The sequence below is a fragment of the Pistacia vera genome, unplaced genomic scaffold (assembly GCF_008641045.1).
Source record: "Pistacia vera cultivar Batoury unplaced genomic scaffold, PisVer_v2 Contig133, whole genome shotgun sequence".
Lineage (NCBI taxonomy): Eukaryota > Viridiplantae > Streptophyta > Magnoliopsida > Sapindales > Anacardiaceae > Pistacia > Pistacia vera.
The window spans coordinates 855,759-871,420 of NW_022195391.1; the positions used below are offsets into that span (position 1 = coordinate 855,759).

Here is a 15,662-nt window from a genome sequence, read left to right on the forward strand (position 1 = left end):
AGCACATCTAGAATGAAATGGATCATTCCTTACGGAGCGATTAACGCTCACCCTTTCATTGTTGATTACTTTGCAGGTAGACCAGAAGCGAATAATGCTAGAGACAGCGGGGCTACGCATGAAGGGAGATGATTTATTGTCATCTCGATGTTTTTATCTTAATGTAAGTGATGTAAATGATAAATATTTGTAAAACACCTTTTGGAATCTTCCACCCTATAAATATGTTTCAGTTGTGTATTTTCTGGATAAATTCTTAAAGTTTTTGAAATTATAAGTTTGGATCCTGCATGACATTTTATATGCATATTTTGGATATTATTATTATCATTATCCTTACGTAGTTTTTTTTTTTTTTTTTTTTTTTTTTTTTTAATACAACTCGTTCTCCAAACATGTCTCCCCGGGTTTCTCATTGAGGGATATTCAGAGGGTACCTGATTGGAGGGGGGTTTTACATTTTTGGTTTTGTATTTTATGGTAATGGTGATCTCTTTGGTAATTGTTTATTGGAGTTGTTTGTATGAGATGATTTCTGGAGTTGATTAACTATTTTTGGTGTGTTTGGGTTTCGGCTGTGGTGGACCGGTGGTGGTTTGGTCAACTGGTGTTGGGAAAGAAAAAAGGGGTCTGGCTAGAGGTTTGGAAATTGGAATGGGGCAGTTTGGAATTTAGCCATTAAGGGTGTGAATATGCAATTTAGGAAACCAGGGGTATGGGGTACCAACTGTGATTTCAATAAACCTTGGGTGGGTATATGTTGTTTACTTTATAATTTCCCAATTCCCATCAATCCTACCTTCTGCCGCCTAAATCTGTAAGCTTGAAACACATTGTCGGCTCAATTTTTCCGTTGAGACACCTTGCTTGTTGCAATCTTTAAATGTCAAATCACAATCTCCTCTCTCTCCCAAATCCAAATAACAACCTCTTATATCAATTGATTTATCCGATTATCTCTCATTTTCTTGAAAAAATCTAGTGTTATCATTTTTTACTCTCTCAACTCATTTTACTCTCAAGTCTCAACTTTCTCATCTCTTGTCTCTCAGTTTTCTTATCTTTATAGACGAAATTTCTCAAGTGAATGTGTGATTTACATTATTGTTTTTATGTAGGGTAATATTAAGGACTCTAAATCATTATTCTCTTAGCAGTCTCAACTCATTTTACTTTATATTTGATCAAGGGAATGTGTGATTTACATTATTATTTTTATGCAGGGTAATAATATAAGATTTTACAGTTTCAACACAGCAAAAAGCAAAATAAGGAGCATAAATCAGGTACTAAAGTTCCTTCTTAATTTTTATAATTATTTTTATTTTAGCAAAATAATATTAAGGGCCCTAAGTTATTTATTCTTTGAATAAAAATGTCTACTATGAAGTATGAATCTGGATTTGAAAAATGTAAGGAAAAAAATAGGATAGAAGAACTAATTCAATCCTAAAAAGGTACACTTGATAGATTTGTTATTAATACGAAACACCAAATGTTAGAAAAACCAAATGAAGATTTAAATGAAAAATCAATTGGAAGTTGTGAAGAAATTTTTATAGATAACAATTCAAATTCATCAAATACTAGTGAAGAATATCATGAAAATTTAGAAGAATAAATTTCATTCGATAAGAATGAAAATATTAATGATAAAGATGAAACAACTATTAAAAATATTTGTAATCCGGTACATTGAAATAATTTAGACATAAGCTTATGTGATTTATTAGTTGAGAAATATCCAATTAGACAAGTTTTAGATTTTCCAAGAGATAAAAATTCTAGACGCTTTTTTACAATTCATTATATTCGAAAATTACCAAATGGAGAAAAACATGATAGAAAATGGCTAGTATATTCAAAAGAATTAGATAAAGTATTTTGTTTTTGTTGTAAATTATTTAGTTTAAAATCAAATGCAATTCAATTAGCAAGTGAAGGGTGTGGAGACTGGAAAAATGTTAGTGCCAAGCTTAAAAGTTAGGAAACAAGCAATGAACATGCCATAAATATGAACATTTGGGTTGATGTTGAGATGAGATTGCTTAAAAACAAAACAATTGATAAATATTTACAAGAGAAAATAAATAAAGAGAAAGAGCATTGGAAGAATGTACTGTTAAGAATTATAGCGATTATAAAAATCTTTCAAAAAATAATGCAATTCGTGGTACAAATGAGAAGATTTATCGAAAAAAATAATGAAATTTTTTTGAACTTAATTGAAATGATTGTTGAGTTTGATTTAATAATGCAAGAACACCTTAGACGTATTCAAAATGGAGAAATTCATACTCATTATCTTGGTCATAATATACAAAATGAGTTGATAAATATTTTACCATTAGAAATAAGAAATATCATTATTAAAAAAAAAAAAAAAAAATCAAAGAATCAAAATATTTTTCAGTTATACTTGATTGTACCCCAAATATAAGTCATCATGAACAAATGTCACTTATATTAAGATGTGTAGATATTTTAACAAGTCCAATAAAAATAGAAAAGTACTTAATAGATTTTATAAAAGTGGATGATACTTCTGGTCAAGGTCTTTTTAATGTACTCACAATTATACTAAAAAATCTTAAACTTGATATAAATAATGTGAAAAGACAAGGATATGATAATGAGTCTAATATGAAAGGTAAACAACAAGGTGTGCAAAAAAGATTATTAGATATAAATTCTAGAGCATTTTATACACCATGTGGTTGTTACAGTCTTAATTTAGTTATTTGTGATATGACTAATTTACGTGCTAATGTTATTACATTTTTTGGAGTGACACAAAAAATATACTCATTATTTTCCTTTTCTACAAAATGATGGAAAATTTTGCAAGATCATGTTTCTAATTTGACACTTGAGCCATCATCACAAACATGTTGGGAAAGTCGTGTTGGAAGTGTTAAAGCAATAAAATTTCAAGCTCCACAAATAAGAGATGCTTTATATCAATTAGCAGAAACTAGTGAAGATCCTAAAACAAAAAGTGAAGCTATTTCTTTAGTAACATATAAGATTGAAAATTTTTAATTTCTATTAGGCATGATTATTTGGTAGGAAATGTTATTTGCTGTTAATACAGTTAGTAAATATTTGCAATCTAAAAATATGGACATTGTTGTTGCAACAAATCAGCTGAAAGGTCTTGTTTCATTTTTGAAAAATATAGAGAAACTGGGTTTACATCTTCTATGATTTCTGCTAGAGAGATTGTAGAGCAAATGAATATAGAATCAAAATTTTGTGAAAAACGTACAAGAAAGAGAAAAACAAAAAAACAATTTGATGAGAATGAACACGAAGAGATGAAACTGTATGTTGAAGAATCTTTTAGAATAAATTATTTCACATATTTAGTTGATCATGTCATTTCCCCACTACAAAGTAGGTTTAAACAATTTGAAATACATAGTGATAATTTTGGTTTCCTTTATAATATAGAAAAGTTAAAATTGCTTGATGATGATAATTTGAAGAAAAATTGTTTAAATCTTGAAAACGTTTTAAAACATGACACGTTCTCTGATATTGATGGTTTAGATTTATATTCAGAACTAAAAGTTTTAAAAGAAATTATGAACATGGAAACTAAAACACCGCTTGAGATACTAGATTTTATAAAAAATGTGAATTATTTTCCAAATGTATGAATAGCTTATAGAATACTATTAACTATTCCCGTAGCTTCAACAGAAAGAAGTTTTTCAAAATTAAAGTTAATAAAATCTTATTTACGTTCAACTATGTCACAAGAAAGATTAGCTAATTTGACTATATTATCAATTGAAAAAGATTTGGTTTCTAAACTTGAATATAAAAATTTAATTAGTGATTTTGTATCTCAAAAGGCAAGAAAAATAAATTTTAAATAACTTTTTAATATATGCTTATATTATTAAAAGGGCCTCAAATTAAGTAATTCTTGTCTAGGGTCATAAATGTTCTTGAGACAGCCCTAAACGGACCTTGTGAGATTATTAATTTTATCAACACTCAAAATTGCTATTGCTTCCGGTAAAGGTCTTGAGAGGACTTCAATATAGATTTTTTTGGTAATTAAGTGATGATTTGCGATGTTTGAAGCGAGAGAAAAAGAGGGAAAATGAGAGAAAATTTAGAAAACACATCCTGAGAACTGCATTATGCCTTTTTTTCTAGCTCAGCCTACACTTGCCACGTCACTCTTTTCCTAGAGATTTCTATCTCTTCTTCTTTCTTTCAAAATTCCTTCTTTACACTTCTTCCTCCTACAAGGTCTGGTCATGTATATGCAATATACAAACTCAAATAGGATTCTTGCAAACACCATATCATATTTAATATATCATTAGTTTATTATATTCAATTTTAAATATTATAACACCTTATTTAGAATATGAAATCAAAATATCATTTAAAATGTATGTTATTATTGTGGCATTGTGCCACACGATTGGCTTTTTGGCACCATTATTTATGGTGGAATTTACATAAACTCTTGGGCTATTTAAGTTCAATATCTAATTAGAAGGTTAATGATTTGCACCTTCCCACTATTGCGGACCTAGGACTTTTTCCCAATGGGGGGTCTCTGCGGCTCCACTATTGTTTGTCAATTAACTAGTGGAAACTTTAAAAAATCATCAAACCTTGAGCAAAGGAAATAATGCAATATCAAAAAACTGAAAAGAAATAATGCAATAAAACAATACTTCCCTACTTGAATAAACTTATGAGAAGCAAAACCTTAAACAGATGTATTGAAAATAACATCCAATTCAATTCAATAGGAAACACACAAAAAAATTTGTGTGAAAAACATCTTAAATGTGAATAGAGCTAAAAAAACCCTAAACCCTAAATCTTGACCTAATTTGGTTTCAATTCAAGTTTTTCTCTTACCAATTGGTGTTATTGATGTTTGATGAAAATTTGTGATGAAATTGGAAGGGAAGAAGCAAGGATCGAATGGATAAATGAGTTGAGTTATATGCACTTTTAAAGTAATGTTTTATATGATTAAGTTCTTTAAAAAATTAAATAGTAAACAACTTTGCTTACTCGATCAAAGTTCAATGAATGATTCAAATTGAATTATAACCTGATTTTTTTTTTTAACTACGTCACGTGATTGTCATTAATTAGAGGATAGATTGTGAAAATAATATAACATAATCTTTGAAATTTATTAAAATTAGGGAAAGATAATGATAATTATTAAGTAGATTATTAGTAATTGTATAAATTATTAATTTTTATTTATATTAAAAAAGGGCGTAAGTTATCGCATAAAATCTTTTAATAGTAGAGGGAATCGTGTCTGCGAAGTAATTAATTAGATGAAGGGATGAAAGACAGTGAGACTATGTCATAAAATAAAAAATTACAGTTAATAGTAATTTGTGTGACATATGATATAGACTTAAATTAAAAGAAAGAAGGACATAAATGTCAAACTAGTAAAGACAGACATAATCCCAAATGAGAGATTCTAGCATGACTTTTTTATATAAAAATTGTTTTTTTCCTCGAAATTTGAGGCTGCACTCAAAGGGGTTGGGTCCGGTCCTGCTTCCCACTACCAGAAACGTATCATCTTCATCATTCAAAAACAGAGAATAGAAAATAAAGAAACATTACTTAAATGAAGATTCAAAAAGACGACAATGAAAATTGGTATATAGTGATAATAAAAAGTGAAGAATTTATAATATAAAATGACGGTGTCTCAATCAAATAGACTTTCAGTTCATTAGCTAATACAATCAGTAATTTACACCACCGAAAGGAGAAAAGTTGTATGTGACTGATAGATTGGTGACATTTTTTTATGGGCAATACTACACTTAGCATTACATTACAATTTTCATTTCTTACAATCACACCCTTACCATCAAATCCTCCAAATTCAATAAAATTCACCACACAACCAACTCAATTTCTCATCAATTTAAATTGTCACAAAAGTTGGGCATTTTGCGTATTGACTGGGGCTGAGTCGTTCCTTATTATTAGGACTTACCAATTGCTATGATATAATTAGGAAAATTATAAATATATTAAACAACTAAAATAAAGATTTTTAAATTATAAGTGTTACAAATTAATACAATTGGATAATCTGAAAATTTCGCAAGTGCCCCTCATATGAATTTTATTGAACACCAGCTCAATTTTATAACTCAATAATATAACATAATCAAAAGTTCATACCAAATTATATCCATTAATTGATTAAAATGTAGGGATTTAGAAATTACTAGGCGTCTCTATTTACATATGGGGTTAGCATCACATAAACTCTTAATTAACTTATCTTGCTTCAACATCAGTGTATTAAAACTCTTAAGAGATTTAATCAAAAAGAGTATTCCCTAGTAAATATATAATATATATTTTATTTGTCAAATAAGATTTTATAAATTTGAAATTTTTTTTTCACGGGTACCCGTGGGTATACCTGGCCTACCCGCAAAAAAAGGGGACCGAACCGAGTACGGATCGAAACAAGGGTCTAGATTTATGGATCCATACCCCTTTTTTAAACAGATACCCACAAATATAAACCTGTTTTGTCGGTCTACACACGATTGGCTTATTCACACCATCGTTTATGGTTGAATTTACACTCTTGGGTTATTTGAGTTCATTATCTAATTAGAAGGTAAATGATATTTGCACCTCCCCACTACCAGAAACTTATCATCTTCATCATTAAAAAAAAAAACAATAGAAAATAAAGTATCAAAACTTAAATGACGATTCAAAAAGATAACAAAGAAAATTGGTATATAGTGATAATAAAAAGTGAAGAATTTATAATACAATATGAATGTGTCTCAATCCAAAGAGACTTCCTGTTCATTAGCTAATACAATCAATAATTTACACCACCGAAAGGAGAAAAGTTGTATGTGACTGATAGATTGGTGGCATTTTTTTATTACATTATTAGAAAAAATGCGCTGCCGTGTGCTTGTGATGGACATTGTGGTGATTGTGGCATTGTGCCACACGTTTCACTGTTTCACACCATTATTTATGGTTTAATTTTCCAGAAGTCTTTCCTTCGTCAATTGGAATGCTGAAAAAAATTTATTGTCTATCACCGACTTCAGAAACTAGCAAATACATCCCTCTTGTCAAATTTAAAAATATACTTAAAAATCCCCAAAGAATTGTTCGTGACAGTTACATTGCATTAATTAACAATGAAAATAATTTCCTTTGTGCGTGTGGGAACAGGGAAATGGAATCAGCTTTTAAATACTTGCCCTGGATTTCTTTTACAATTCCGATATAAATCACCTCTCTTATCATCTCTAAGCAATGCCTAAAACTGTAATGAATAGCTTGTTTTATCCAAATATTTTCTCCTTCATCACCTTGGTTCTGTCAATAAACTCTCTTCTCCTCTCTACTTGTTATTCTATTGATGAACAAGGCCAAGCTCTTTTAACATGGAAGAACAGTTTAAGCAGCCCCACTGATGCATTGAAAAATTGGAATTCTGCAGACTCCAGTCCATGCAAATGGTTAGGGATCTACTGCAACTCAAATGAAGAAGTGGTGAATATATTCCTGAATGGAGTAGAATTGGAAGGTCCATTGCCTTCAAATTTCCAGTCTCTCAAGTCCTTGAAGAATCTTACTATATCATCTTGCAATCTCACTGGCACAATCCCAAAAGAACTTGGAGAATATCGTGAGCTCACTCTCATTGATCTCAGTGACAATTCTCTTTCAGGTGAAATCCCAAAGGAAATATGCCGGCTAAATAGATTGCAAAGTTTATGTCTCAACGGGAACTTTCTTATAAAAGGCGAAATTCCTTATTGCATTGGAAATTTGTCAAGTCTTTCAATTCTGGCACTCTACGATAATCAACTCAGTGGGAAAATTCCAAAAACTATTGGACAATTGAGCAAGCTACAGATATTTCGAGCTGGTGGGACTTATCTAGAAGGTGAACTACCAATGGAGACAGGAAACTGCACCAACTTAGTATTTTTAGGCTTCGCTTGTACCAACATTTCTGGAAGTATTCCTTCGTCAATTGGAATGCTCAAAAGAATTCAACACTTACTCCTTCATGAAACACAACTGTCAGGTCATATCCCAGAAGAGATTGGAAACTGCAGTAAATTGCAGTACCTGTTCTTGTATAGTACTTCAATTTCTGGTCCAATCCCAAGTCAAATTGGAAGCTGCAAAGAACTGATATTTATTGATGTCTCAACGAATCTTCTAAATGGCAGCATACCGAGAAGCTTTGTAAAACTTATGAAGCTTCAAGAAGTAGACTTATGGGGTAACGACTTTGAGGGTGCAATTCCTGAGGATTTTGGAAACTGCACAGGGTTGAAAATCTTTGATGCCTCTAATAATTTTCTCACTGGCAGCATACCGAGAAGTTTTGAAAAACTTGTGAAGCTTCAGGATCTAAAATTATGGAACAATAGTTTAGTGGGTGCAATTCCTGATTATTTTGGAAACTACACGGAGTTGACATTCTTGGATATCTCAAGGAATCTTATAATGGGCAGTATACCGAGAAGTTTTGGAAAACTTGCGAAGCTTCAATTCCTTCACTTAAGTGTCAATCAGTTGTCAGGTATAATACCTGTTGAAATTGTAAACTGCACAAAGCTGATCAATCTGACCTTAGGCTACAATAAATTTTCAGGTGAGTTTCCTGCTGGTCCATTGGCAATCTAAAAAGCTTGATCGTGTAATAACTGCCAAGAGCAATAAGCTAACAGGCAATATTCAGAGTCTTTCTTCAGTTTCAGCAACTTATGATTCTAAAAACTGTTTGACAAAAATTACCCTCCACCTTTAGCCCAATGCGTTAACCCGAATACCCAAAATATATTGATTTTATAAATTTTATGTCTTTGCAAGTTTTTCGTGCATGTAATCAATAATATTTACATGTAAGATAAATATACTCGATTCGAAAACTATCAATTATAAGCATTGTTAAGCTAGATGATAATGAATACTACAAATGTGATATATATAATTATAGTTAATTAACTTGATGAGTTAGTTTAAAATAGCATATTCCATTTATTTAATAAACATCTTTCAAATTTATGTAAACTTAATTGAAACAACTCAAAAATTTAGAACACGATTTTGTGTTTGCTCCAAATGAGTTTCAGATTAATCTAAGTCAGCTTTAATCCCTTCTCTACAAACAAGAATATGACCTATGACAAAATAGATGAAGAAATTGCGAGCTTCACGAACTGAGGAAGGTCTACTGTTTTTGAAATAGTATCACAAACATCCTTGATTTATTGAAGTTAGAAATAGTTAAAAGAAAAAGTGGCAAATAAAAAATAAAAAACCTTTTGGCCATTTCATACACCTATAAACACAACTTTGTCTCAGTTATGGGCTCCAGCAACTAACCTTTTGGCCATTTCAGCATGTTCCACTGGTGGGTGTAATGAAACCTTTTCATACAAAAAACTTACATTTCAAGGTAATGGGCTATGGATCATCATTCCATCGACAACACGATCAGAGAGAATTCGTTTATTGTGCTCCAGGTAGGATACTGGGATTCTAACTTCTTCAATATGAAACTAGTAATTCCCCAGTTGAAACCACGGTACTGAGGCCAACAAATAATCCTTATTTTACGTGTTTCTTTCGGTGCATCCCGACTTCGAAGCCATTGCTTCTTGGCCTGAAAAGAAAATTGATCCATTGAAAGCTTTGACATGCCAAGTTTTGATTCTTGCTCTCCATCAGATTCAGCATCCTGGAAAACCAGTTTTACTGCTTTATCTGCATCAGTTCCACCTATTCCCTTGTTGAACAATGCCTGATCCAATAAAAATGCGCCAAGAATTAGTCAATAATATTAGGACTAGCTTCCTATAGGATGTAGAAAGACAACCTCTGAAGTTCGATCATTCATTAAAAAAAAAAAAAAAAAAAAAAAAAAAAGAGGCCATACATAAACAATATACAAATTCATGAAGTAAAACCTATGACTATAAAGAAAAATACTAACTTGCTTTATCCGTCTAGGTCCCCAGGTTGAAGTAGACCATCCAGACTGTGAAAATGCTTTGGCATACAAGCCATCGTTGATCAGCCCTCTGCCATACAGGAAAAAGGTCAGAGACTTTTCAGAAACCAGCCAAGTGAACTTTTCAGAAATGATGATGGTAGTTCCAAGAAGTACCAAGAAGTAGCACAAACTCCTTCAAAAGAAAAACATGGACATGGTTATGTACCTGCTCTGAAAATCAGTTATCACTGCCTCAACAATATTAGGAGGAAACTTCTTTCCATTCAGTTTCTTTCTAAGCTCAACTGCTGTAAATGCTCTTCCGAAGAAGAAAACAAGCTTAAGACAAAAGCACATATAATTTTAAATTCAATCCACTACAAATAATATGAACCATACAAATTTACAGAAAAATGAGATATCAAAGAAGGAAATATTTTTCTTCCGTGTAGCTAAGAACAAAAGCATTATTAGAACAACTTGCTTTATTTCATGCATCTAACAAATATATTTAAGTATGAACCTATTTTTCTACAGCAGTGACCTAATTTTGCTAGAAAGCTTTAAACATGGACAAACAAGATACCAACTGAAACAACTAAATAAGTTGATAACTGAATCCTTATTGTTTGTAAAAGCTACAAACTAACCTTGTTGCAAGTAATTTGATTGCCAAATTCTCGGCGTCCTGTATGGTTGTACCTCCTTGTAACACATCTTGTTTACAAAGATCTTTTCCTTGACGGATTTTCATCTCCTCCACTACCTCCTGGGGTTCTTCAATAAACTGCTCAGTTTCTTCCATCAGTCCATGCTCTATAAACTCCCAATCACCATTTTCTTCTTCAAATGCTACAAAATGACCAAAAATCTCAAGCATAATGCTAACATGATTAAACCTATGAGGAATAATCATGATGAATTACAGCGCTAAAGTTGAAAGCAATGCCACCTACAAAAAGCCTACTAAGAAATTGCTTCGATTCTTTTTAGAAATTCATGTATAGAAATGAGCAAGCATTATGCATACAACAACAATAATCATGCTCTAAATCTATTAGAAAGAATTATAAATTCATTTCCATACATAACTAAGTTAAGGAAATTTCACCTCGCTTAGAATCATCAATTAACAGATTGCTCTCAGTCATCTGACTTTGATTTAGAACATTCTCATCCAAAGCAATACTTCTCTTTACACCTCCACCATCTCTAACGTCAATTCTCAACTCACTTGCATCCACACCTTTCGGTAATTTGTATCTCTCCAAACTCTTTATCGGCAAAAAATTTTCCGTTTTGTTTGTCTTTGAAAACTTCTTGGGAACATATTTAACAGGAGCGGATGAACTGTAGTCCTTCCCTTTTGCACACGAAATTGCATTGTTTTTCCTCACCCTAAAATAAGCAAAAAAATTAAAAATTAAAAATTAAAAAAATAAAATAGCAGTATAACTGAGTAAAAATTATATTTTTCCTAATTTCAAATATAAAAAGGTCCTTGTTCTCCTAACATTTTTATATTCTGTTTGGTTGCCAGGAAAAAAGTAGGAAAATAAATCAAAACAAATAACGAACTAACATTTAATTAATTGGGGAAAGCTCTACAAGTTACGAAAATAAGAAAATGGTTCCATGATGTATAATTTTCTTTTCTTTTCCTTCACTTTCTTAACAACCAAACAGATGGTAAGAGATATTAAAACCAAAATTGAGTAATAACTCTTACCAGGGAATCACGAAGACGCGCAATTGAATCGAACACGAGATTTTGAGCCCGATATTTCCCGCTACCATTGCCATTTTTAATTTCAATTTCAAGTTTGAGAGGCGAAAGGATTTTAACTGAAGAAAAAAAAAAAAAAAACGGTAGATTTCGTTTTATCGGCGCGTGTTTGACAGTGTCTCTAAGGCGCGTAATTTTTTATTCTATTTTGTGCGCCCTACCGTTGGCTGGCGCCATTACCGGACTTTTAAAAAGTTTCTTCATATTTATAATTGGTTTGAAAATAAAATAAATTTATATAAAATAGATTTTGTGAATGTCAAAAGTTGAATTTGTCTCGTATTGCCAAGTTGTTCGGTTGTTATGGTGTATACAACTGATTGGACTCCTTAGCTTTTGGAAGTGAATAGAAACCGAAATATGTTGTCATGAAAGTCATGCACGTTGATTGTGAAAGAGGGTATTGGGGTATTGCCAATTTGTTGAACTCTTTTTCGAGTTTGAGAGGTGTTCTAGTTTCAAACTCGGACCTTAAAACAAATATGATAAATTTCTGAAAATTTTCATTCTACTCTTCATTTGAATGTCTTTCAAATTGTTTCCTCTTTAAAAGTTATAAACATTGTTTAAAAACTCAGCACAACCCGACTCGCCCAATTGGACTGGGACTTGGCCAGTGAGCTGGGCTGGGAGAGCCTAAAAACCGAGGGGGCCATTTCACCCAGATTCACCCAAGGTTCGATCGGAGGTACTGTAGCAACCTGCCAGTCCAACTGGTTTTAGGAAAAACTGGGTGAATCAAATTGCAGAAAACGACAACTTTTGGCTGGCGTTTAGTAGGAAACATGAATCGAGGTTAGGGGATTTTAAAGGGTGGATCACGGTGAGTCGGGAGGTGTGTCTGATTAAGTTTTAGTCACCGGAATTGCCGAAATCTGGCTAAGAAACAGCAAAATCCTAGCCTTGATTACTAGCGATTAGTAGGTGGACTGGCTTGGGAACTTTGGGGATTTTGTGGGGTAGTAGGTGGTGAGTCTAAGGGTGGTGGTCGGAGTTGTCGTCGCTCAGAACGGCTGAAATTTGGCAAAGTATAGCCGATCAACGCGGTTTCTGTGGCTAGCGATCATCGAGTGATGAGAGAGGATAAAGGGGATGGTTTTAAAGAGGAGAGGGCAGGGGTTCCATTCTAGTGGTGGTGACGGGGGTGATTTTGGGTGAAAAAAAAAACCAAAAAAAGGGGAAAGAAGGTCGGCGCCAACACGTTCTAATGTGCGCCTGAAACAACAAAATGATAACGTGCGCCAAAAATAAAAAATTTTGAATTTTTTTTTGTTGAAGTCACAAGTTTGACCTGTTGGTCAAACCAGCCAACCCGAGACTGGTTCACTTTTTTGGGTTTAGCCCCGGGTTGATTTTTAAAACATTGGTTAGAAAGAGTTGAAGCTTTGTTACATTATGCCACGTTAAATCTTGATATTGTGGCAAAAATCAAATGTTATTTACACACACACATACTATATATATTATATATATATATATATATATATATAATATATTATTATATATATATATATATATAAAATTCAATTACAGAGATGAGGTTCACATATTCTATCTCCAAAACATCCTCAGATTGCTTGAAAAAAAAAAAAAAAGAGATTATGCAACTCAAGACTCCAACAGGAACAGTGAATGTACAAAAAATAATAAAATTATCAGTGGCAATGAATCTCTGTGCCCACCACACGCTAATAGCTCTATGCTCACCACCAGAGTAATATAGATTATGCCAGCATTATTATGAATATTTGAACGTTGATCATCAAATGAGTGGCTTTTTAAGTCTGTTGTCATTCGACTCTAGATATGTTCTCCTTTATTAGTAATTGAGAATTTTCGCAATAGACGAAAGTATTACATAATACTATTGCTTCGAGGTAAAAGCCTCATGGGTCCATCCTTAAACTTTATTTAAGCAAGAAGATATATGGGGAATAAGCATTGACTAGTAGCTTTGTGCCCACCACTGGGGTACTACGGAGGATGTAAACATTATCATGAATACTTTAACATAAATCGTCAATGAGTAATACTACACATACATAATTTTCATACAACATTTCCCATACAACATTATGTAGCAAGATATGATTGGCTAATTTAAAATTAAAATTAAACTTACACTCAATCACATCTTGTCACATAATGTTGTATGAGAAATGTTGTATGGAAATGATGTATGTGTAGTATTATTCATCGTCAATAGGTGGCTTTTTAAGTATGTTATCACCCGACTATGGACATGTTCTCTTTTATTAGTAATGTGAAATGTGACACCCTTTTAGTTGACAACAATTACAATAATTTTCTTCAACAAGTACAAAACCTTAAGATGGCAAAATGAAGCTTTGATTGAAATAGTTATTTGCAGTACATGAATAGATAGGGATCTCCACATTTAGCAAAAAGAAACCGCTGATCTAATTAAGTGCATACTTCTTGTCTTTGTCTTGAAGCTATGTTGTCACTAAGGCTCGATACACTTACACTTGAGGGCACTGCCCAGTACCCTTACAGTTGGCTGACAAATTTGGCACAATTATGGACTCCAGCCACTACCCTTCGGGCCATTTTTGAAGCCATCACTCTGCAGCCGAAGTAAAAAGTTGATCCACTGAAAGCATTAGCATGCCAAGTTTAGATTCTTGGTCTAAATCAGATTCAGCATTGGGCATACTGGAAAACCGGGCCTGGGCTGACCACTTAAGAATCAACTAGGGCCTAATCTTAGATAGCCCGGCTCAGCCCGTGGTTCTGCCATCTTATTGGTTAGTAATATTGAGAAATGAGCTTGGTAGAAATTTTTATTTGATTTAAATTGCTGCTTGTTAATAGATCTTGATCTTTAGCAAACATGAAGCATCAATTGAAATAGTAATTTGCAGTAGATGAATAGATGGGGATCTCCACATTCAGCAAAAACAAAGTGCTGATATTATCAAGCGCCCACTTTCTTTTCTTGTGCCGAAGCTTTGTTGTCATTAACTAAGGCTTCGTACAGCCTTACACTTGTACTTGCGGGCGCTGTGCTAGGGACTAGTGAAGCTTGGCACAATTATGGGTTCCATTGACAAACCTTTCGGCTATTTACGTGTTTCGGAGCTATTGCTTTGTAGTCTGAACAAATAACACTGAAAGCTTTGGGTTTGGCATCCCAAACTTTTTTACTCTTAATCTCCATCAGTTTGGACGTCCTGGAAAACCTGGGCCTGGGCTGACCATTTAAAAATAAACTCGGGCCTAAACTTAATTAACTGGGCTTAGGTCCGGGGTTTATCAAGGGCTGGGCGGGTCTAGGGTTTATCCATCCTTGTTGGTTAATAACACAGTCCCAAAAAAAACATATAGGATCATGGATTCCAGTTGTATGAGAATGACAGATTGGTGGCATATTTTTTTATTACATATTAGAAAAGTAGCGCTGCTTGGTGGATTGTGGCACTCGTTTCACTTTTTCACACCAATTGTGGGTTGTTCTTAATTTTCTCCACAATCCCAAAACAAATCACCTGTTTTCATCCCTAAACAACTCCTAAAACTCTAAGTTATCACTTGTTTTATCCAAATATAAAAAAATGAGTTGGCATAATTTTTCAAGCTATTAACGTGAAATTTCTTACTTGACGTATAATATCACGCCAACTGGGAAATATGTGTAAACAATTCTTTAGCTAGTATCGTACTTCATGCCAATTAGAAATTTTCATGCCAATTGTTGGGTTTTTCTTTATACGTTAGTTTTTTGAATAAATTCATCCCTAAATCTACTTTATTACTACAACATAATTGACATTACAATATTTATTCAGTCATAAATCTTAAAATAATACTTACATTAACAAAAAATCAGCGCAA

General features: G+C 32.7%; 2 protein-coding genes across 2 annotated transcripts; one reads left to right on the plus strand and one right to left on the minus strand.

Annotated features, from left to right (window-relative positions):
• The first annotated feature begins 7,320 nt into the window (after window positions 1–7,320).
• Window positions 7,321–8,709, plus strand: LOC116122315 (LRR receptor-like serine/threonine-protein kinase). The gene has a single exon (XM_031408173.1). It carries the CDS (start codon window positions 7,321–7,323, stop codon window positions 8,707–8,709), a length of 1,389 nt encoding a protein of 462 aa, XP_031264033.1.
• Window positions 8,710–9,502: 793 nt separating this feature from the next.
• On the minus strand, window positions 9,503–11,824 carry LOC116122316 (regulatory protein RecX). The gene is made up of 6 exons (XM_031408174.1): window positions 11,751–11,824; window positions 11,133–11,419; window positions 10,672–10,873; window positions 10,248–10,340; window positions 10,022–10,109; window positions 9,503–9,829 (listed from the first exon to the last, which is right to left on the minus strand). Exons 1-6 carry the CDS (start codon window positions 11,822–11,824, stop codon window positions 9,503–9,505), a joined length of 1,071 nt encoding a protein of 356 aa, XP_031264034.1.
• Between the last annotated feature and the right edge of the window lie 3,838 nt (window positions 11,825–15,662).